Source organism: Aethalodelphis obliquidens, unplaced genomic scaffold (assembly GCF_003676395.1).
Source record: "Aethalodelphis obliquidens isolate GAN/ISIS:26980383/991018 unplaced genomic scaffold, ASM367639v1 scaffold1, whole genome shotgun sequence".
In the NCBI taxonomy this organism is placed as follows: Eukaryota; Metazoa; Chordata; class Mammalia; order Artiodactyla; family Delphinidae; genus Aethalodelphis; species Aethalodelphis obliquidens.
Window position 1 is genome coordinate 85819751 of NW_020837945.1, and position 24287 is coordinate 85844037.

A 24287-nucleotide genomic window follows, 5' to 3' on the forward strand; every position below is an offset into this window, starting at 1 on the left:
CACGCTTCTAGTAGTGACATTCGAGTCTTTGTTAAGAAATGAGTCTCATAGTAGAGAATGAATTAAAACACTTATTTTTCCAAATGACAAAAAAGAACTTTGTTAACTGATGTCATGGTCTGGTGGAATAAGGGTAGTTTATCATTTCATGAGTAGCTAAAAAAACAAAACAAAACAATCAAAAAAAACCTTGGAATGTATCAGAACTTTGGGATTTATTTACAAAGCTATATATCCTGCCTGAAAACATTACCAAAATTTGAAGTTAGATGAGTATCTCATTTTTTAACAGAAGTTCCTTTCAAATTACCTTTAGAAATACAGTGTAGTATTTAACTCAGTATCATAAGCAAAAAAATTTTCTTAGGTTTAACCTAAATCTAATACTCAAGATACTCAAAGAGGGTGTCTAAATCATAAATAGATTTCAGTAGATAAAGACAGCTATTAAGGTCAAAAACAAAAAAAGCTAATGAACTGGCTAGTGTTCCACTTCCTTCATATTAAACATTTCTGAGATGGCATAAGGAACTCTGCAGATGTAATTAAGGTTAAGGATATTGAGGTGGGAGGATTATCCTAGATCATCCACGTAAGGCCAAATTAATCACATGGATCTTTAAAAAGTAGAGAACCATTCTCAACTACAGAGAACCAGAGATGGCAGCATAAGGACTCTCTGTAATTACTGGCTTTATCAGACGGAGGAAGCCGTCAATAAGCCAAGGAACAGAGATTGTCTCTATAAGCTGGAAGAGTCAAAGGAACAAATTTTTCCCTAGAGCCTCCAAAAGGAAATACAGACATGCCAACACTTAGATTTTAGCCCAATGACACTCATGTCAGATTTCTGACCTACAGAACTATGAGATAATAGTATTGTAAAAGCCTCTGAAATTATGATTTGTTGCATAATCAGCAGAAAAATACTCTGTTAAAATCATTGCAATCATTCCAATCTCAATTCTGTAAAATATAATTTCATGAATCCAAAAAGTCAGGGTGGGGGGAGGCTTTATAAATGATCCATGAAACCACTTCAATTTGTAATGGCTCCAACAAATAAAAAGACCTGTTTTTAACAGAATTTTAACTCATATTTTCCCCTAAAACTTCTAAAATCACCTTATGAAGATGGTTCACATCCTTTTAAACTATAGATTTTTTTTTTTTTTTTGCGGTAAGCGGGCCTCTCACTGTTGTGGCCTCTCCCGTTGTGAAGCACAGGCTCCGGACGCACAGGCTCAGCGGTCATGGCTCATGGGCCTAGCCGCTCCGTGGCATGTGGGATCTTCCCGGACCGGGGCACGAACCCATGTCCCCTGCATCTGCAGGCGGACTCTTAACCACTGCGCCACCAGGGAAGCCCCTGTTCACATCCTTTTAAATGAACACATATGCTGAACTTAATATTAACAGCTAAAGCCCCACATTTTATCAAATCCAACATTAAGTCATATTTTGTGTGCCATTTAAAGAAAATGCTGCCAATTAAAGTTGTAAGACATCATCCATTGTAACACATATAACTTCAGAGATGTTAAATTCTTATACAGCTTATATATATATATATTCACCACCTAAAAAACCTTCTGCTATTAACTGAACAAGAACATCTACAACCAAATTCAAATAATTTTTATTTCTCTGGAGCCTACTTTAAGTTCAACAGCTATTTCAAGAAATACAATGTTACTAGTTGGCAAAGATTCAGAGGTAAGAGTGCCATCTACTGAACAATCTGCATAGCTTTCTTCAATCCAAATGATATTCCTCCACCATTCTCATTTATTTCTGTCAACAAAAGCATTTTGCCAAAGAGTGACCTCTCATCAATAAGTGGACTTCCCAGAGGCTTATAAAATTGTTCAATGAATTCATCAACCAAAAAACCAAATCTGATTATTTGTACTAGTAATTTGTACCTCTAAAATCATTCAATATGTACTTAATTTCTATTTAACTACTGATTGTCTTTTGTATTAAATGTGTTTTCAGGATTTTAATAGTTCTCAATTCTCAGTCCTTCACATACTGAACACAGTAACTGGAATTCTTCTTTTCAGGCTTCAATACAGGGTTAACTTTAAAATAATGAAAAAAGGGGAAGGGAAACTTGACCATCCAACTCTACAACAAATGAAAAACAGTACAAATCTAATATAACTCTGGCATCATCAGATGATCCTTTGGTTAAACATGAAATGTGGAAGTGGAATCTGCACACTGTAAAGCTTTCATGTATTTGTTTTCCCTAAATGCCTTCTATTCTGGAAAAGGTTTATGAAACTTTCCCAAAGCAGTTAGGATGAGCATAGGGGAGTAGAGAAGAGAGAAGGAAAGAGAGAAGGAAAGAGAGAAGGGAAGAAAAAAATCAGGTCACTGCTAAGATCCAAGTCCAAATGCAGAAAAATGGAACAACTCCAAAGCTGAAGACAAACTGAGAAATTTAGGATTAGAGAATTGCTGACAATCACCATCCACTGGTTCCTTCCTATATAGGTTAAGCCCCATCCTCTCAGTGAAACACATTTTAAAAAATGTTCATTTATAAAATGTTAACTAGGTTCTAACTTTTAAAGCTCTCATATTATTGAAATGCTGTATTTCACAAAATAATTCCAGATGTGAGATATTAATATTCAAAACTGCCAAATGAACCAATATAGTATATTTTAAAAACCAGTACAGATTTGCTATATGTAATCATGGCACAGTGATTAGCATATTTTTTCATTTTTACTTTTCCTAGAGGGTAGGCAAAAGATAAATCCTAGTAATATCACCACCATCACTAGGTTTTTATTGGAAAATGTATATAATTGTACAGGGAAAATACCTGAGAAAACAAGTTGCATATATATTTATTCTAAATATTTAGAACAAACATGATCATGAGCTATAAACTTAACAAAAACATGTTTCATTTCATTACACACAAACCTTTTACTTGAACACTATAAACCTTTTACTGTCATTAATATAAAGCATGCTGTCACTATCAAAACATGTACCTCGGAACTATCTCCTGCCCTCAAAGCCAAGATAAAGTGATGAACTAAACAATAATAAGCAGGACTTCCCCGGTGGCACAGTGGTTAAGAATCCGCCTGTCAATGCAGGGACACGGGTACGAACCCTGGTCTGGGAAGACCCCACATGCCACGGAGCAACTAATCCCACGTACCAAAACTACTGAGCCTGCTGCGCTCTAGAGCCCACGAGCCACAAGTACTGAGCCCGTGCGCCACAACTACTGAAGCCCACACGCCTAGAGCCCATGCTCCGCAACAAGAGAAGCCACCACAATGAGAAGCCTGCACACCGCAATGAAAAGCAGCCCCCGCTCGCTGCAACTAGAAAAAAGCCCACGCACAGCAATGAAGACCCAACGCAGCCATATAAATAAATAAATAAATAAAATGAAATAAAAAATAAATCCTAAAAACAACCCAAAAACAATAACAAGCAAAATGTATTGGACCACCGAAACCACTACCAAAAAAAAAAAATTTTTTTTTTACCATAACCGGAGGTGTAATTAGGGCCCCGACGACCTCTGCCTCTTCCACTATAAGACCTAGAACCTTGTACAGAAGAGACGGTACTTTCATCAGTGGCATATCCTTTCTCTTTTTCAGGCCCTCTGGTGGAAGAAGGTCTGAAACCCATACCAATCTGTCGTAGCTGTTCATCAATCTGCAGGCGTTCCATTCTTAGCTGTTCTACTTCCTATAACCAAAACAAAAAAGGATAAATCTTACATGTGTTTTTTTGTCTTCTTAAAGCCCAGAGCTTGAGCTATATTCCAGTCCTACAAATGAAAGAAGCTTGTGATCTTGGGCAGTTATTCAGCAAAGTATAACTGTATTCCTAGTGAACACAATTTACAAGGTCATTTGCTAATTCAATTCACCAAGCATTTACAAATGCCTTAGCATCATGTGCCAACCATGCTAAGTGCTACAGGTATGCAAAATAAAAAGACAATGACTCTTCTCCTTCAAGGGAATGTTTACACACAAGCATTAGAATAACCTAGGGGATGTTCAACAGACAAGTGCTGAAATAACCTAGTTAAACAGCTAATAATTACATAAAATTACCAGATCTAGCCTTCCAGGAGTAAAAACTCTGCTAAATGAGGTAAGGTACCATTTATGACAGGTACTATTAATAACCTACTTTCCTATCAAAATAATGACACTTGAGTTGTGACCTAGATGAACTGGCAGACTTGGTCATTCAGAGAATGAGGTCATTACAGGATGTGAAGGTAAGGTGTCTAGAGAAAGCTCTTGGCTAAAAGGCAGAGTATTGGAAAGATGAGTTTTAAAAAAAGGAATGACATTATCAGGGGTGCTTTCAAAATATTAACACAGCAGCCAACGATATGAGTGACTAAAAGGAAAACATAACTAGAGACAGAGCAGTTGAGATACTATAAACAAGAAAAAAACAGCAGGAATAAGAAGAGTAGAAAATGACAATTCCAACTTATAGGGAATTTCTTTTCTAAAACCTTTTCTCTTTATTCATCAACCCAGACAGACTATATTAAAAACAATGGTTAAGAATTATCAACTGATATCTATGGGGGTAGTACACATGATTCAGAGAATATCAGTTACCAAGAAAGCCCACCTTCATTCCTGGTTCTGTGTCCTATCTGCATCAAACACAAGAGTGACCATGTCTTAAACAGTACGGAAAGAAATGTAAAAGTACAGAGGGAAAGAGAAAAAATGTACACGAGGCCAATCATTTTACTACAGCAAAGGACTTTTAATATTCTCACGCAGAAAGAAAGGGCAAATATGAAGCTGAATTAACAAAAATATTTAAAGACTTAAAATTTATTACAAATATAAAGTTAAACGTGTGGAGCAACATGATATGAACACTATACAAACCTTTAGATAAGCAATATGATACTCTAAAAGAACTTGCACATTTCCAATGCTTTCTTTAGTGCCAACAAATACAAATGGAACCATCCCCTGTAAGAAAACACAACATCCTCAGTATTTAATATTTATGTTTTCTAATTTCTAATTCAATCTAATCTTTTAAGTATATAAACCAACTTTTAAAGAAATTTACCATCAAACTGGCATGAATTTTCAGACTAGATATATCACTTTAGTAGTGCTTTCCTTAAAAACGTAATAAAACCCATTAGCCAGGTTATCCCTATATTATGTGCTCAGATAGCAAAACTTTCAACATGTGTGTAATGGAAGGAGTACTTCGTGATCATTAATAGAAGCATCATCTACAGACTCTCAATATTTACACAATGTAAAGAAATTACTGATATGGGCAAGTAGTCACCAGTTATTAAAACAAATGAAAGGATTAACCCAGACCTGGTTTACTTAGCTGAATTTCAAAAGAGGAAGGTTTAAAAAAGTGAGGAGGAGAGTAAGATAATTTTTTTTTCCTTTATAGAAGTAAACTTCCAGCTTCCTACTGGCTAAGGGCAATGAACAGATCCTAAGTAAACACCCAATCACAGTGTCCTTCCTCATTTTCTTAATTTCACAGAATAGTTCCTAACAGTTATCTAAACAAACTGGCTTAACTTTGGATTCTAAATATGGAATTAAGTGTGGCTTAACTTTTTATTCTATGTAAGAAACTACTATGTGACTTATTTTCAAAATAGTTTTTTTTTTTTTTTTTTTGTGGTACGTGGGCCCCTCACTGTTGTGGCCTCTCCCGTTGCGGAGCACAGGCTCCGGACGCGCAGGCTCAGCTGCCATGGCTCACGGGGCCCAGCCGCTCCGCAGTGTGTGGGATCTTCCCGGACCAGGGCACGAACCCGTGTCCCCTGCATCGGCAGGCGGACTCCCAACCACTGCGCCACCAGGGAAGCCCCAAAATAATTTTTTAAAAATTTAATTGAATTTTAGTATGGGAGATCAAAAAGAAGAAATGGACCAGGGCAGGTGCTAAGGCTACAGTACAGAGCACAGCTATCATGGAGCTTAAAGCGAGTGACTATAAGGAAGTAATTACAACTAGGAAGGCATGAAACAAGGGACTCTAACTTAAGCTTATTAGGAAGTGAGAAAGTCTTGACAGTGTCCTCAAAAATTCACATGCAGAAAACAGAGGATATAAAGTGAATAAAAGACACAGGGGAGGGGAAAAAAAGAGATCTAAAAAGTTTTAATCACATACTGTATTTCTGGGACTATATTATTTACGTTCATTATTTAATGTTCATTAAAAATTCACTTTAAGAAATATCCCAATTCTACAGCTGAGAAAACTATTTGCTCCCAGCCAATTTCATATCCAGTTACTTAATTCTAAACAACATCCACGTGTTAACTGCCAGAACCTATGCTAAGGAATAGGATAAATAAAGTCCCTGTTCTAAAGGTAATCACAATCTCAGAAAAGATAATAAACCTTCCTGTAATAATCTCATTGTACAGCATTAATGATATGAACTTTAAAAGCACAGGAATATTAGGTAGAATGTGAATTATGCCATCCCAGATGTGGAAAGTTAGGGGAATTCATAAGAGTATTATTGTCATTTAAAGCCAATATTAAAAATAAATAGAATTTTACAAGTAGATAAAAACTACCGGTAAAGTCTTTCCGAACAGCTGATCTGCAAGGATTAAGAGAAATAGAATGCCTTGACCCCCAACTGGAGATAGTAACCAATAGTTACCTCCTAAGAAAAGGAGCAGTAAAAAGGCATCCTTAACTGCACGTATTTTACCGACTATTTTAATAGGTATTATAACCCATTAAAACAAAAAAACTGGAGTAAAGAGTAAATGATTATTACTGAATATATGAGTTTACATCTAAGTTATTTCAGTGAAATTTCTAGATTTAAAAATATTTTTTAAACTGATTATTTATAGTTAACAGGTGACACTGAGATAAACTAGCACTCAGAAAAAAATAACGCTGATCCTGCTCCTGATAACATTACACCAAAAAAAAAAAAAAAACTGGAGGGAAAAAACTAGAAATGCACTTCTGAACAATCTATGACCTGCCAAACATGACACAAAACTGCAGAAGTCAGAAGGCAAAAATATTTGCCACATACATAAAGAGACTAACTTACTCAAAATGCAAAAGCTTACACACTTCAGTAATAAAAAATGACAAAAAATATGCAAAGGACAATCTGTTTATAGAAAATGTCTTTCAAGCAAATGGAAAGATAATATGTACATCTTCTGGAATGGCACTAATTAAACTGTGATAAAACTCAGTATTGGCAAATATGTGGAATACAGACATTTTCTATACTGGTGGAGGAATGTGTGGGAAAACTAACAAGATCTAAAAATTTAAATGCCATATAGCCTTTGATCTAACAAATGCACTTCCAGGAATTTACTCTTCAGTCACAAGGGATCTTTGCTGCAACATTATTTTTAAGAGCAGAAGACACAAAAAGGCAACCTGACAAGTCTAAAATCTATTAGACATGATGGAAAGAGAAAGACATGGACAGGACATAAATATAATTTATTTTTTACACCATACCTTTCTGTGCTATTCTAACCTTTACATAAACCGTGTTTCTTTTACAATTAAAAACTCAAATCTAATCTTAAAAAACCTTAATTAACTGACTTTAAATATTTACCAGGTGCCTACTCTATACAGTTCATTATGCTAGGGAAGAAGGGAGAATATGAGAATTCAGATTTGATTTCTTGACTTCAAGGAGCTCCATAACCTGGCTTAGAGACATAAGATAAACCAGAAAACAAAATAAAAGACTTAAAGAAAATCATTAAATACACAATTATATAGACAATAAAAGCTATGGTATACAGGTGGAAAGGTCATATTGGGGTAGAGGTGAGTCACCGAAGACTTCAGAGTAAACAAGTTCTAAACTGAGTCTCCAGGGGATTTAGACAGCTTTTTTTTCTTTCTTTCTTTTTGGCCACGACACACAGCTTGCGAGATCTTAGTTCCCCAATGAGGGATAGAACCCAGGCCCACAGCAGTGAAAGTGCAGAGTCCTAAACACTGGACCGCCAGGGAATGCCCCTAGACAGCTTAAATTGTGAAATGGTGGCCCCAAATAAGCCAATATCAACCTTCAGATTTGTTTTCACATGCAATGTTTGGAAAATTGAAAAATTTTGTGTACTGTTTAGGTTTCCAGCTTTTCTTTAAAATATTGGAAGAAACAGCAACACATAATACATGCATTCCTACACAGCAACCAGATTAAACGTGAGCAGCATGTTTCTTTTATAGAAAGGCACAGTGTGCCCTCCCTTTCCTATCTTGTACATCCCAACTTGCTTCATAATTTACATAATGTGCTTGGTATCTTTTAGCATTTAAATTTCTTAACTCTGGCACAGAAATGGAGGTAACAATGACCAAAACTACAAACAAAGGAAAGTACAATAACTTCTTAATTTATGAAGGAGGGCCTAGAAGAATTAGCTTGCAACAAGATAGTAAATACTAGAAAGCAACTGGGAATAAGTCAAGCTAAGGGAAGACTAGATATTAGTATCAAGCTAAGAAATTAATAATTGAGTCATTAATGACCCTGCCCAGTAAACACCTTGATCTTCAGATCAATTTTAGGCAGTGGTTGTATGTCAAATGGATCACCATTATTTTATATAGTAAGTATAAATGGGGACAGTGCCAATTATAACAGTATGACACCCTCAATTTTAATCATCTTAAATTCAATAAAAAATGGGGTTTCCCCCCCATTTGGTGCATGGTGTTTGCTTAAGAATAAGTTAAAATTACTTGAGGTTCACAGCAGTTTTTGAAGCAGTGTAGGATGAAATCAATCCACAAGTACTCATTTGTATAATAGTAAGACATTTCTTTTCTCTCATTTGTTTTTAAGTGTGTATTTTACCTCCACATTCTAACTAATTAAAAGGAATAAAGAAAATGGTATATTTCATAGGCATCTTTACAACATCAAATACCAGCTGTGAGGCTATTTATCTGAGCCAAAATCTACAACTTTCTCTGTGTGTGTGTGTGTGTGTGTGTCTGTCTATTTATTTATTTATTTTAAAAAAAACTTACTCTGCCCGATAGGCAAACAAACTCTCTAGTTATCGTGCAGAACTGAGGAAGGTGTGAATGTACTGTTTTCTGGGAGATAATATGGGGGAAAATCCTTGCCTTATGTTCAGACATGCAACTTATACAGAGTTGACCACTGGAGCCACAAAGGTGAGAGATGCTTACAGTGGTGGATGAGAAGGAAAAATACAGCACTGTGGACAAGACATCAACATGTAAGAAAAAGACTGAAAAAGAAATTTCAGAAAGTTGGTATCAGAATTACTAGCAACATAAAGCTTAAAGATTTCAATTAAAAAATGGTTAGGGCTTACAAATTCTAAAAAAAAAGTCAAGGAAGTGTTACATATCAAGAATTCCTTCACAGCCGACTGTTTTGTTTAGAATATCAAATTCTTTACACTCTAAGTACAAAAAAAAAGAACTGTTAGGATTATCAGTCTTTTTTATTTCTCCCCCCAAAACTGGCTTTTTTACTGACATACTGAGAAACCAACCAAGAGCCCAAGGCCAACAACTGAAAGATGACTTGTTTTCTAAGTGTGTTAAGCAACACTGTAAGGAACAGAACTTTTTAAAAAAGAAAAATCTGCTGCAGAGCATAAGCAGTTCACCGGATATAACTTTCCTAAAACAATTTTCAAAATATAAAAAATAGTACTGTAAGTCAACCAGAAAAAGAATGGGGGGCGGGGGGGGGGGAGGAGGGAGACACACGACACAAGCAAATTATGTTTTAAATACTTACATCTTCTCTAGGTAGTTTATTTTCATTGTCTCCTTCAATTCTCACCCGAACCACACCAGATTTGTCTACTATTTCTTGAATAACTTTGCCATTCTTCCCAATTACTTTTCCTTTAATAAGAGAAAACATATATAATGGTAAGTTAAAAACCAACACTGCTTATCATTTCAACACCAGCCCAAATAATCTGACTTACTATCAAATTATAAAAACCAAGCAAAACTTCACCTTCTTACTCTCAATTAACTCACCCTAAAGACCACTGAGGAACTTTATCCTTGGTATGAAACCTTCACTTCAGTACTCCCAAGGCAACTACTGTTAACTGAGATTGACAGTGCCACTCACAATGTAAGCCATTTTCAATGTCTAAGTATTTTTTAATATGTTCTATATTATTTTTAAAATATCAAGTCATATCCATTTATTTCAAAAACTTGGATATATAAATGAAGGCAAAAAGAAAACTTTTATTTTGGCATTAATCACATCAATTTGTTTACATTTATGACATATTACATATATTATTATTCAAACAACTAACAAAGTCATCAATCTGGCTTTTAAGTTCCTACTTGTTCAAAAGACACCTGTGACTTCAAGATTCTTTTAAAATGAATATTCTCTTCACCAAAATAAAATGTTGACATTTAACAAGTATTACATTTTACACCTGTAAGTTTTTAAAGTACTACAGAAGTGTACAACTACATACAACATGTATATGGTTTGCTGTCTTCCTAGATACGAAATACTGTAAAATGACATAAATTCAAATTATTTACCTTCTCCACACTTAACTTGTAAGTCTGTCACATAGCAGTTATTGAGTATCCAATAATTAGAGGAGAAACTAAAAGGAGGACACGAAGATGCTCTTCCCCTTAGGAACTCACTTGTTATAAAGCTAACATACACCCATAAAGTAACAAAGCAATACTGGGTAGTGTTACCTGGTAACAGAAGTAAATGTTCAAGTAACTACCAGTGTATGGAATAGATGTATCCTAAGTTAACAGCAACATCTTATTTGTTAAGTCCAAATCCTCAATTAATTAAAATTTTATACTATATCAGCAATCTATTTCCACAATAAATTCATTTTGGTTGAAAGAGGTTAAAATGTAAGTTTCTCCTATTGCATGCTTGAGAGAACAGTTCTCAATAAAGAATAAATAAGGGGGGAAGGAGATAAATAAGGAAACAATGGCAACAATAAGCCGGTCAATACAGCAGACACTATTATAGGATTTTCAAACCTCCTTGCCCAATAACCCTAAATTTAAAAGCACCAGCAATTGAACAGGTAAAAAGAAAAAACAAAGGAGTAGGACAGGGAAGTCACATGATGTATGTCTTCTCTGAGCAGCCCTAGCAGCAGCATATAAAAGCAACCTTCGTGTTAACACAGTGAAGCTCAAGCAGCAACTCCATCCTTGACCCTGCTAAAAATAAGCAAATATCTTTTCGAAAAAACAAAAATCAGATTGATATATCATACCCCCTCCCCCAAATCTTTACCCCTTCCTTCTTGTGAACTATACCAGTGGTGAGTGAATATCCATCACCCTTCTGGGGTCTGTGGCAAGGACCTACCTGCAAGTTTTATTTAGTCCCACCAGAGACCTTCAGTATTTTAACTGATCATTTCCACAGTTTAAATTCCAAAGCATATTGACAAACTGAAGCAGACCTGTAGTATAATTTGAGCACTGAGCATAAATGCTGAAGGGACAGAGTAGAGAAGTGATTAAGGAAGGCTTCCAGGAGGTGAAAAGTTTCAATTAATTTTCAAATCAATGTTCATGTAATACTTTCGATTTGGGAAGGGTGGGAATGGTCAACAAGTCTAGAACCCTTGGAACCTGAATATGTGCAGAAATCCTCTCTGAAACTTACCTACCAAGTAGTCCTCATTCCCATTTATGTCTCAGTCCTCTTTTTTTTCTCTTTCACTTGGACTAAGAAGGTACTATTTTTCAAAACACTGCTTCAACCAGAAAATATTTTGGAGGAAGATGTAGTACTACTATTATACACACCAACCAACTGAAGTCCTTACTTCTGAGTATTTCACCAACGCATAATAGTTGCTAATATTTATTTTCTAAACAGTAAACAAACAACCCAAATCACCAAAGCCAACCAAGCCAGGGTGGAGGAAAAAAAGAGACATGACAGGTACTCACATCACTGCACAGATAAATGAATAAAGAGAAAAATCTGAGAGCTACAAATACACCCAATTTCCTTATTTCTGAAGTATCAGGAATTTTTACTTAAAGTTAACACTACCACAAATTCTACAAGACCAAGGCTATCTTCTATAGAATTGTTGGGCTGGAAAGAACCCTGACTCCCTTGGACACACTCACCTCCAAATCATTTTTACAAGTGAAGAAATCTTAAGTTAAATTATGTTCTGTAAAAGCAGCAACCAAAATGTTAGTACTGATAGCTGTCAATAATAGAGTATTATATAAACAACAAAGGGGATCATTTTCAAAAGCAGCTTTCTTGTCAAAGGCAATTTCATTAGGCAACAATAAACATTTGGTAACTTTTTGTTATCTTAACATTTATTAAAATTATGTACAATTCCTGAGACTTACATTTAATTGCAACCTCTCAACTCATAATCTCCAGCAATTCAGTGTACAGTGAACAGTGGTTTCTAAGAACAGATTAAGTGGAGCTTTCTTAACTGGTAGTATATATCATACCCATCCAAACGTTTGGGCAGAAGTGAAAAGATTTTTATATAGTTGAACACCATGAAACTGTCCAAATTCTTGTGTTGTACACTATTATCCCAAGTGCACTACTTTTTACTGGCCAAAACAAACATCTTTTTTAATAGTGGAAGTATTTTTTTTTTTAATTTTCACCTACTAATGTTTTACGGAATTTGACAAGTAAAACATGTATAGAATCTTCCTATAGGCGTAACTATATATAAATGGAGCCCAAGGGGCTCTAACTATTTAAGGTCAAAAAACTAATGAGATTCAATAGATGACCAAAAAAATCATAAAAAACCATTCCTCTAGTAAATTTTGCTACATCATGTTGATGCTTTATTTATGTCAAACTTTTAGGATAATCACTAAGTATTTAACATGTGACCAAAGCTTCTCCCATATGTCTCAAACAGCATTTTAAAAGACAGCACAGATGTAGAGGATAATAACAAAGCTGTTAAACAACTAATCCCAAGCTATAATTCTCATTTAACTGCACCTTCAAATTCAAAAATTGCCACTTAACTTAATAACCCATGGGCGCAGCAGTTTTCACTAAGTGTCAAAAACTTAATAGTGAAACCTCCCCTCATATCATCATCACCATCCTTCTCTCCTGCCTATGACTTCTTAAACTTTATTCTATGCCTTTGCAACAACTATTACTTACTCGAGGCCTACTGTGTAGAAGTTTATTACCCTATTGTTAGTCCATTCTTACTTTTTCTTCTACATTAAACAGAAGAAAAAAATTACCACAAATACCTTCTCAAAAAGTACTATGACAATTTTGATGGATATGTGAATGATAAAGACATCAAGCAAATGAAAATATTAAGAAAGAGGCCAAAGGATGAAAAGGCTTAAGAAAAACTATAATGACAAACTGTTATAAAAATAATACTCTACATGACTTTAAGATATCAGAAAACTCTAATTTTCAATTAAGTCACTGTACGTAATTAAGTAACATTTAACTTATTTAACATTTAGCAGAAGTACTTACCAACAAGATTCCTAGGAACCTGAATAAAATCCTCCACAAATTCCAAAAAACCTCTAGCCTTTTTTACAGCATCAGCACTCTGGTGGGGAGAGAGGGGAAACAAACATGAAATTCAACCATGAAGAAACCCACAATCCACAACAAAAATAAAATAAGAAAAACTGAATTATTACGCTCTAGTACAAGATTCTGCTCAGACCACCAGAGTGACATTTCAAGTCAAATAATTCATGAAGTATTTTTCCAAAAAAAGTCACAGTAATCACTGAACAGCTAGGAAAGAGTCTTTTACAACCAAAATATGTTAGACATCTCTAAGGTCCCTTTTAAGCTCCTGAGAAAATTAAGAGAGTTTAACTTACTTACATTAGCCAAATTTAACCCAATCCTAAATACATCTGGCCCACACTCCTATGCTGAATTCTCCAGGTGAATGTTAAAAAAAAAAATTGTTCAGGGCTTCCCTGGTGGCGCAGTGGTTGAGAGTCCGCCTGCTGATGTAGGGGGCGCGGGTTCGTGCCCCAGTCCGGGAGGATCCCACATGCCGCGGAGCAGCTGGACCTGTGAGCCATGGCCACTGGGCCTGTGCGTCCGGAGCCTGTGCTCCGCAACGGGAGAGGCCACAACAGTGAGAGGCCCACACACCGCAAAAAAAAAAAAAAAAAACTGTTCATGTTGTCTGTACTATCTGCATTGTTTTTTCATTCTCAACGTAAGAAATGATTTAAAAGCTTGTTTCTGCAGATGCATTTAAAAAAAAATTACCTACTGATAACATCATTAAAATTCCTAATCGCTAATGGTTATGATTTTAAAAGATCAGAAGATGGGGGCGGGGGTGTCTTCACCAAAAGGAATTTATAGTCTAGTAACAGTTAACTTCCACTTCTAATGTTTGTCCTTTAATAACCACAGGTCAAGTATGTTGTGTGCTCCCTGTATTATACACAGCAAAAAATTTTAAACCATATTTAATCCTCATAAACTGTAAGGTAAGCACTATTAATATTCTCATTTTACAATTCAGAAAATTACGCAGGGAAGCTGAGTAACTTTCTCCAAGCCCCCTCAAAGTGGTAGAGACAAAATTCCAATTCAGGCAGTATGGCTCCAAAGCCTTTCATCTCAATTACTTTGTTATACTGCCCACTTCTAACAGTTTCGGAAGTAAAAATCAGGCCTCTAGTAAGATTTACTATATGACTCAAATGAAAAGTCAAGACTTGAAATTATCACCCCCAAAAAACTCATTTTCTCTAATGTGAAGGATGGTCTCAATGAAGAAAAGTCTGATTTATTTTTCCAATTATTTTCCTGTCCACACAGATGTCACAATTAACCAGTGACAAAATATTATTCAAATTCAAGTTCTACAAAAGCTATTCTATTATATGCTATTTATAACTGCCAGTGCCCGACAGTAAGCACTCAAAAAAATTTGAATAAATTATCTGTAATGCACATAAAACAGTAAAATTCAGAAGCAGTTGATTAAGTAACTTTTGAGAAGAGTACACATTAAACACAACCTTTAATCCACCTACATACATGCAACGATTGCCAGGCTGATTAATTTAAAGCGTTTCACCCTTCGGAAACTGAAATTCCAGACAATAGGTAATATGTTATAGGAAAGTTACCCAAGGTGGGGGGCAAACAGCTTACCTCGCCGTAGATTCTAAATGTTCCAGTATCTTCATCTAGCTCAATAGCTGTAACTCCAGGAACCTTTCTAGCTTGTTGTATGTTACTACCATGTGTTCCTATTGCCAGGCCCATCAAATCTTCTCTCACAACAAATTCTTCATGAAAAGCTGCTGCAAGTTGCTTTGTGCACTAGTAAAAGAGGCAAATTATACTTTATTATAAAAGATCAAAAAAAATTTTTGTACACCCATGTTCATAGTATTATTCACAACAGTCAAGAGGAAAAAGCAACCCACCTGTCCACTGAATGATGAATGATAAACAAAATGTGATTATGTGAGTAAAACCAGAATTATTCAGCCTTAAAAAGGAAATTCTGATACATGCTATGACATGGACAAACATTGAGGACATTATGCTTAGTGAAATAAGCCAGTCACAAAAAGACAAATACTACATGATTCCACTTACGAAAGGTATTTAGAGTACTCAAATTTATAGAAACAAAGTAGAACGGTGGTGAGCTGGGGCTGGGAGGAAGGGGAAATGGGAAGTTGTTTAATGGACACAGAATTTCACTTTTGCAAGATGAAAAGGTTCTGAAGATCGGTTGATCAACAATGTGAATACACTTCTCAACACTATCAACTGCACACTTAAAAATGGTTAGGATGGTAAATCTTATGTTTATTTCACTATAATTTTTTTTAAAAAGGAAAAAGAACTAAGAAAAAAAGGAATAAAGGAAATTCATTTGGGATCATATAATGGAAGGGGAAAAAAGGTCGACCCATCTATTTAATCATGGTCACAGAAAACAGTAATTCTAAAACAATTTTCCAGAATTACTGATACAGGAAGCTCTCCAATTCAGATGATTTATGTTTCAAAACTCATTCACATATCCCTTGTTTGGAACTTTTAAAGTAATAAGGGCATTCGTGTACTTATCCTAAAGATAAACGTACCCCAATTTCTCTAAGACAGCGTGTGTGCACAAGTGCGTGTGGGAGGGGGTGGGGGGAACACATCTCCTAATAGTATGGCAGCGAAGAAGAGGAGAAAACAGGAATACCTTAGGATGGAGAGAAGCAATGACAGGCTCTTTTTTAAAACTATAAGCCACGTATCCTCCTCTCTTCTTACCCAGGAGTTGTTATAGTGAACCAGTTACTAAGGAAATGCATTGTGACTGATACAGGACAGTAAAAATCAGCAATAAAGTTCTACTGGAAATCCCTAGTGAGTTTTTAAGCTCTTTGGCACCTGTCATCCAAGTTCTAACAAATAACAGGAATTTAGCAGACAAAAGGCTATGTTTGACAAAAGTAATAGAAAAAAGTAATTCTTCTAAGGACACAATGACTCCAGTTATTAGCCATAAAACAGGTCCCAAGTTGCCTTACCTAACAGTCAAGTAGTTTCAGCCATGGAACTTGAATAATATACTCATGAAACTAAATGGGACACGCAAAAAACCTTTTACAAGTAAACCCACTTACTTCTAAATGCTTAGTGGCCTCTTCATTTCTGGACATAAGCATCAACTTCGTACGAATACTTCGCAAATGCATGTCACTCAAAATATTTACTCTCTTAACAGTTGCTTCACTGGCAGACTATAAACACACAAGTTAATCACTCAAAAACTTAAATCCTTTTTCAAGGTAATACAAACACAACCTTCCACATAAGGCCTTTCTTGATTTTCGTCTACTATACTTCTCTCCTCACCTAACATGCACCGCCCCTCGCCACAAGTTAATCTTACTTTGCTTTCTTAATTTCCATATTACTTAGATCTGCTCTTCAAATTATGATTGGGGGGCGCAGGTAGAATCCAGGATCCCATATATTAAGGATTTTATGATGTAAAGAATATTATATTGATTTTTCCTCCTTACTCCAGGAGAAATTTACAAATTAACTTTATAACTGCAAAAAAATTTCTCCCACACTGTATTTTAATAAGGTCACTATAAAACAAGTTAGCTTTTATCTTTTGAAATATTTATAAAATCTGTACAATATTCATTATCTACCTTAAAATATGGAGTTACCTTACCAGTATCATTAGCTGTGTGGTTTCTGGATGGTAAAAAATTCTGCATGCTCCTACTGCTTTCTTAAAATCTTTATGTGCATTTTCATTAGCACACCTAGGGAGAAAGTAATTCATGGGTAAGACCTAAATAATAGGTTAAATTTAGAAGGCAATTATAATGAAAACTCAGTATTTCATTTTAACACCACCCATTAAAACTTTTGTTTGTTAAAAAGATTTTCTATCACAGTTTTTGACTGGGCGTCTGGGGAAAAAAGTTCTTTGTAGCACTGAAAAATCCTCTTGATTCACAAATCAATTCAACAGTAAACAAAATTACTCACGCCTCTCTCAAATCCTCAGGAACATCCACTGTGCATTTAAAGAAGGTATTTTTTTTGACAGTTTTATTTTGATTGACAGGCCGAAGTCGTTCAAATGTGACTATTTCATTGTAAGTGGCATCACAAGCAGCATATTCAATGACATAAAACTAAAAGACATCAAAATATTTTAAAAATCCCATCTGAACAAAAATAATGAGCTTTAAATGAAGTTCTAATTACCTTGCTCAGCTTAACCAGTAGACCCTCCCCCTTGTGGCACAAATACTAAAGCACAGCTTAGTTACATCAATCTGATTTGCCTAAACTAGATTATACATTCTTACAAGCATGAACTATGGTGGTCCTCACACACCTGCGTTATTTATACCTCTGGAGAACAGCTTTGGTGTTTGCAAATCCAGAACACAAATATAAATTACTGGTCTCATGACTTTTTGAAAGGCATGATTAACTATTTCTGAAGTAGGCTTTTAACAACTAAGAGTTAGAGTAACATTTACAGAACCAAGAGTGGAGGTATTTCCTTGAAAATCAGTCACAAAGCAAGTTTCAACATCACTTACTTCTCCTTTCATCATTCGAACTTTAGCCAACCACCATCCACATGGTTCTTGATCATTTGCTCTTGAATACACCTGACAAGAAAAAAAATGCCCTTATTCCTTCATCCAAAAAGATTTCAACACTATAGACAATGAAGTGCAAACTTCCATTAAAATCAAGAATCAAAAATTTTATTGTGAAGAATAATACAAAGAATAGCCCCTGCTCACCACAACTAGAGAAAGCCCGCGCACAGCAACAAAGACCCAACACAGCCCAAAATAAATTAATCAAAAAAAAATATTGTGAACAAAATGAAACTGATGTACTAAACATGATTTAATAAAAGTTATATACGCTTAAATTTTACTACTGAAAAATAAAACTGAACCCTCTTTGGGCAATTTGGCTCCTTGGAAATCGAATTCCAAATTCAAGAGGGTTTACTAAACATAAATATTATTATTTTTTAAAGAGATTTATTTATTTTGGCTGCATTGGGTCTTCGTTGCTGCACAGGCTTTCTGTAGTTGTGGCGAGCAGGAGCTACTCTTCATTGCGGTACGCAGGCTTCTCATTGCAATGGCTTCTCTTGCTGCGGAGCACGGGCTCTAGGCGCGGAGGCTTGGTAGCTGTGGCTCGCGGGCTCTAGAGCGCAGGCTCAGTAGTTGTGGCGCACGGGCTTAGTTGCTCCGTAGCATGTGGGATCTTCCTGGACCAGGGATGGAACCCGTGTCCCCTGCATTGGCAGGCGGATTCTTAACCACTGTGCCACCAGGGAAGTCCCAATAAGTATTATTTTAAAGAAATGCTTCTTACAAGACAGTTTTATATAGTGTAAAACATAGATCTTTCAGTTTCTGTCAGCACTGTTCATCTTTGAGCATGGCATTCTGATGATTCAAGTATCAGAAGTAAGGATAAGCTAGAACCTTAGTAAGATGTATTTTAAATCTGTTATCAGTATTTATAAAATGCTGAAATTAAGAACTGTTTTTAGAAAGTTTTTAAGATTTCTTCCTATTTTAAAATTCCTTCAAGGTATGACATTTAAATCCCTTGCTGAGGAACTTAAATGTACTAAAAGTCTAACAAAAAAATTATACACACATTTAGTCCATCTAGCAGAGTACATACCTTACAAAACCTCCTATGCAAAACAAACCCTGTATCTTACGTATTCTATAATTATCAAGTATTTTGAAATATAATACATTAGAAAAGTTTCCATTGAGAATTAGAGTTATTTCTTACGACACAGCAGTTTGTTTGATATATTTTCAATACATGAGAAAGTGGCGGGGGGCGGCTGGGAAGAGATGACTAAGAAACACTCACAAAAATCTTGATTAAACTAAGGTTGCCCCTACACAGGTGGACAGAGAAATCTACCAATCAATACATGTTAACAGCCATTTGTGAAATAATGTAAACAACTACTGATAGGCAAACAGTTTTGGAAAGCCTGAAGCTTCTATCAAGATGATAATGAGTAATCTTCGAAGTGGTGGAATACTGGAACTAAAAATAAATAAGCCAAAACTTCATGATCAACTTTACTGCATACCATGATTAGAGAAAAGCTGAGGGAAAAAAAGCGCCTATATACCAATGAAGCTCCAGTGAACTCAATTTTAGCTTCTGCATTTCTTATATGAGTAAATCTAACTATTTCTTGACTCTATCCTTTCTTCAAATCTTCCAAAATAAAAGAAATTTTTACCTTTTTTTTTTTAGAATAGAATAAAACTCATTCTGTCTTGCAATTGTTATTAAGCATCCAATGAACCCTTACATAAATCTAAGACAGAATCCAGGAACCTTATTTTTCCTACATCCTAAAATACTCTGCCATCTTCTGTGACTAGAAAGAAACAGATGATGAAGAAATGCACATTAGTCAATCCAACTGGTTAAATATGAGAGTGGTGTAATTATAGGGCAAAGATGCTAACATTCTATTCGATAAAATTAGAAGCCATCAGAAGTTCCAAAATACAATCGACCCTTGAACAACAAAGGGGTTAAGGGTATCAACCCTCCATGCAGTTGAAAGCTGAGTGTAACACAGACGGCCTTCTGTATATGCAGTTCCACATCTGCAAACTCAACCAACCACTGATCATGCAGTACTGTAGCACTTTCCATTGAAAATAATCTGAGTGGGAATTCCCTGGTGGTCCAGTGGTCAAGACTCTACACTTTCACTGCTGAGGGCCCAGGTTCAATCTCTGGTCAGGGAACTAAGACTTCCACAAGCCGCACGGGGGGGATCCGAGTATACATGGACCCATGCAGTTCAAACCCATGTTGTTCAAGAGTCAACTGTATTCTTAAACCACTGCATTCTGATAATTCAAGTGTGTAAGATGAAACAGAAGAAATGATAAACTAGAACATACCAGAGATGGACTTTAAATCTGATATCAGCATTTACAAGATGGGTATGTTCTGGGTTTATGCATGATAGCTGATGAGCAATAAGTTAATATTCAGAAAACTTTGCTCATTTTAGGTACATGTATCGTCAAAAACCAGGAAAACATGAAATAAAAACTTGGATTTCTTTGTTTAAATGCTTATTAAAATATCTAATAATGTTTATCTTCACCATCCTTTTATTCTTACTTCTGTAAATTTATATGTAAAATGACTTAAAAATATAAAAAAACAATAAAAATGGCCCATTAGACTCAAATGGTAAGTGCTGACTATTTTCCCTAGTATACTGAGAATTAAAAAAACAAAAAGAAAACCCTGAGAACAAGAAGGAAAGTGCCCTTTCCAAGCACTATCTTAGAAAGGCAGTTCAGCTAAACAGACTGGTATATCTCTTGTTGATCTACAGTGGATGGGTGCCTCAAGCTTGAATGCTGAAAAATGCGTCTTAAAATAAACTACCTGTTCTGTTTCACCAAAGAATACCCGTCTAGGAATCTGGCTTTCTATGTAAGTTTACCTACAAAAAAGAATAAAACATTGTGGACTGTCTTGCAGCTTTAGTTCTCACTGAACATTAAAATGCTGGATTCCATTTTATACTTACATCCATCTCTGTAAACTTCATTAATAACTGATCCCTGAAAGACAAAGCCTCTCTCATAAAGCCAAATTAATCTAAGCTCCTGGCTCAAATCAAAATGCTATGAATTTGCCTCCACTTTTGTGTTGTGGGTCAAATAACATCCTTTACAAAGTGAACAGTGTACTCAACACAATAAAAAGTCGTTTTAATAACCAAGTGTTAAAACCGCGCCCTAGCATACTACGTCCAAGATGTAGAGTACTGATTTATGACTACATCATTGGAGTAAAAGCACCTCACAGAAATTCCTTTACTTCAGATTTCAATTCACTTAAATCCCCAAACTATTCCAAGAAAGCAATTCACACTCTAAGGCAATGGCCCTCATTTCTCTAACATTCTAAGTTTCTTCAAATCCAAGAAAGAGCTTTAAAAAAAGACTAAGGAGTGCCCATGAGAGACCTAAAAACACAACAGTACCCAGATTGAAGAAGGCTACAGTTTCATGGAAGAATTAAATTCCAAAAGCCTATTTCAGTATTCTTTCTACCAAATGAATCCAAGTCAAACCTTACTGGCCTCCAAATTCCAGCACACAACCAAATTATGACTTAAATGGAATTCCAGTCTGGATCCTAATGTTATCAGCTTTTCATTCAAGTTAATAATGTTCAACGATGCCTTTCAAAGTTATAACCAAATAGAAATAATGTGAACACCACCAGTAGACAATTTCTACCAGTTTTTACCTAATTCTAAATAATGTTAAGCATTAAACTGAATGCTTAATCATAATGACCTGTTTTACAACTACATGAAAGACATTTATTGAGTACTATTCATATCTATTTTATCTCATTACAATCTATGAAGAAATAGAAAATGTACATTAGGAAAGCAAGCTTAACATCTAGAAAACACTAATGTGATTTATCTACTTACACAACAGTTATTATCTCATTAGTATTTGTGGCTGATACTTTAACAAATGGGTTTCATAAGTCTTGGAAACTGCCCATTCCCCAAAAGAAAAAGATACAAGTAATAAAGAATATGTTCACCTATTCTTTAATGTATGAGCATTCCCAAGCACTAAGACTAACAATGCTGACTTCGTATTATGAGAAAGACTAACTACAGACAGCTAAAATTTTCAGACTGGTTGCAAGAATCAAACTGATACATTTTTAAAGGTAAGATGTAAATTATACATGCATATTGTATTTGTCTTATAAGTAAAATACTAAATTAAAAAACTGTACGGTAAGGGGGCTTCCCTGGCAATCCAGTGGTTTAAGACCCTGTGCTTCCACTGCAGGGGGACTCGGGTTTGATCCCTGGTCAGGGAACTAAGATCCTGCATGCCATGCGGCATGGCCAAATTAAAAAAAGAAATTGTCAGGTAAGGGAGTGTTCTACATCAAATTATTCTTAATCCCTTTATTAAATTTCTCTCAAGGGACCTATCCCAAGATTATAACTAAATTATAAAGATGTAGAACCATAATGTCTATCTGCCATAAAAGATGGAAGAAAAGGCGTATGTCACAAGAACAAAAACTTGCCTATCTGTATTTCAACCAGAAGACTTCACAATTCAAAAAAAAAGTTTTTATATATCAAATATGTTAAGCCCAAGAGGAAAAACGTAAAAAGTCTTATAAAATTATCTATTAGCTTGAGATATCAGGCTTCCTATGTAACACGTTTGTGTGTGTTACTAACTTGCTGAATAAGGTAGGCATCTTATAATAAAAAATAAGGCACCTCACATGTGAAATCACTGGGTAAAAACTCTTTCTACTGCCCTTCCAATATCCCAGAACATTATACTATATATCCAGCTTAAGAGAATCTAAAGAACTCTTCATTTTCCCATCATCTCCAACTTTACAAGCTGAGAATTATTTTCTTAGCAATCTTTCTTTTTTGGTCATGCCACGCAGCTAGCCTGTGGGATCTTATTTCCCTGACCAGAGATCGAACCCAGGCCCTCAGCAGTGAAAGCACAGAGTCTTAACCACTGGACCACCAGGGAATTACCAATTTTCTTAGCAATCTTTAGTTAACAAAATCAACTATTAAGCAGACACTTATCAAAAAAAATTAATTATATTAAATACTTTAAAGATTTGAAAATATATGCCAGTTTTTATCAACACAAAGCCACCAATTAGGTTTAAAAATAAACCTTTGAGTCTTAGACTTTTCAAAACCAACTTTCTATTATAAGCCATATAATGTCTTCTTGAGGTCACTACCAGACACTAATTTATGTTTTATAATTTCATCTAAGTCTCATAAATTGGCTGGAAAGGGCAAGCCTGAAGTAGCCAAACATGTTTGTAAAGTAATAAAATTTTAGAGTAAGCCATGTGAAATCGCCAATATTTAACCATACCTGACCTACAAGAATGGGAAGTTCATATGGCTGAATTTTTTAGTTATTATTATTTTTTAATAGAAGCATAGCTGACTTACAATATTGTGTTAGTTTCAGATATACAGCAAAGTGATTCAGTTTTGTATATATATATATGTGTATATCTCTGTGTGTGCATATATACATATATATGTGTATATGTTCTTTTTCAGATTCTTTTCCATTATAGGCTATTACAAAACATTGAATATAGTTCTGTGCTATACAGTAAGTCCTTGTTGTTTATTTTATATATAGTAGTGTGTATCTGTTAATCCCAAATTCCTAATTTATCCCCCACCCCTTCCCCTTTGGTAACCCAACTTTGTTTTGTATGTCTGTGAGTCTGTTTAGTAAATAAGTTCACTTATGTCATATTTTAGATTCCACATATAAGTGAGATCATATGGGGACTTCCTGGCGGTCCAGTGGTTAAGACTCCACATTTCCAATTCAGAGGGCATGGGTTCAATCCCTGGTCGGGGAACTAAGATCCCACATGCCGCCTGGCACAGCCAAAATATTAAAAAAATAAGTCATATCATAAAACATTTGTCTTTGGCTTACTTCACTCAGTATGATTATCTCTAGCTCCATCCATGTTGCTGCAAATAGCATTCTTTCATTCTTTTTTATGGCTTAGTAATATCCCATTGTGTGTGTGTGTGTGTGTGTGTGTGTGTGTGTGTGTGTGTGTGTGT

The 24287-nt window shown here is 35.3% G+C and overlaps 1 protein-coding gene across 4 annotated transcripts in view; it reads right to left on the minus strand.

Moving 5' to 3' along the window:
* FXR1 (FMR1 autosomal homolog 1) overlaps nucleotides 1-24287 on the minus strand; it is a 59529-nt gene that overhangs the window by 12568 nt on the left and 22674 nt on the right. For 3 of the 4 annotated variants that reach the window (XM_027111077.1, XM_027111068.1, XM_027111058.1), the window contains exons 4-13: nucleotides 18160-18231; nucleotides 17594-17742; nucleotides 17271-17364; nucleotides 16708-16824; nucleotides 15224-15394; nucleotides 13559-13637; nucleotides 9812-9921; nucleotides 4914-5000; nucleotides 3675-3732; nucleotides 3525-3587 (exon numbers count right to left, since the gene is read on the minus strand). In XM_027111077.1, coding sequence (XP_026966878.1) covers nucleotides 3525-3587; nucleotides 3675-3732; nucleotides 4914-5000; nucleotides 9812-9921; nucleotides 13559-13637; nucleotides 15224-15394; nucleotides 16708-16824; nucleotides 17271-17364; nucleotides 17594-17742; nucleotides 18160-18231 — 1000 coding nt within the window. Of the gene's footprint in view, nucleotides 1-3524; nucleotides 3733-4913; nucleotides 5001-9811; nucleotides 9922-13558; nucleotides 13638-15223; nucleotides 15395-16707; nucleotides 16825-17270; nucleotides 17365-17593; nucleotides 17743-18159; nucleotides 18232-24287 lie in introns of all 4 variants that reach the window. The other variant, XM_027111049.1, reaches the window with a different exon arrangement.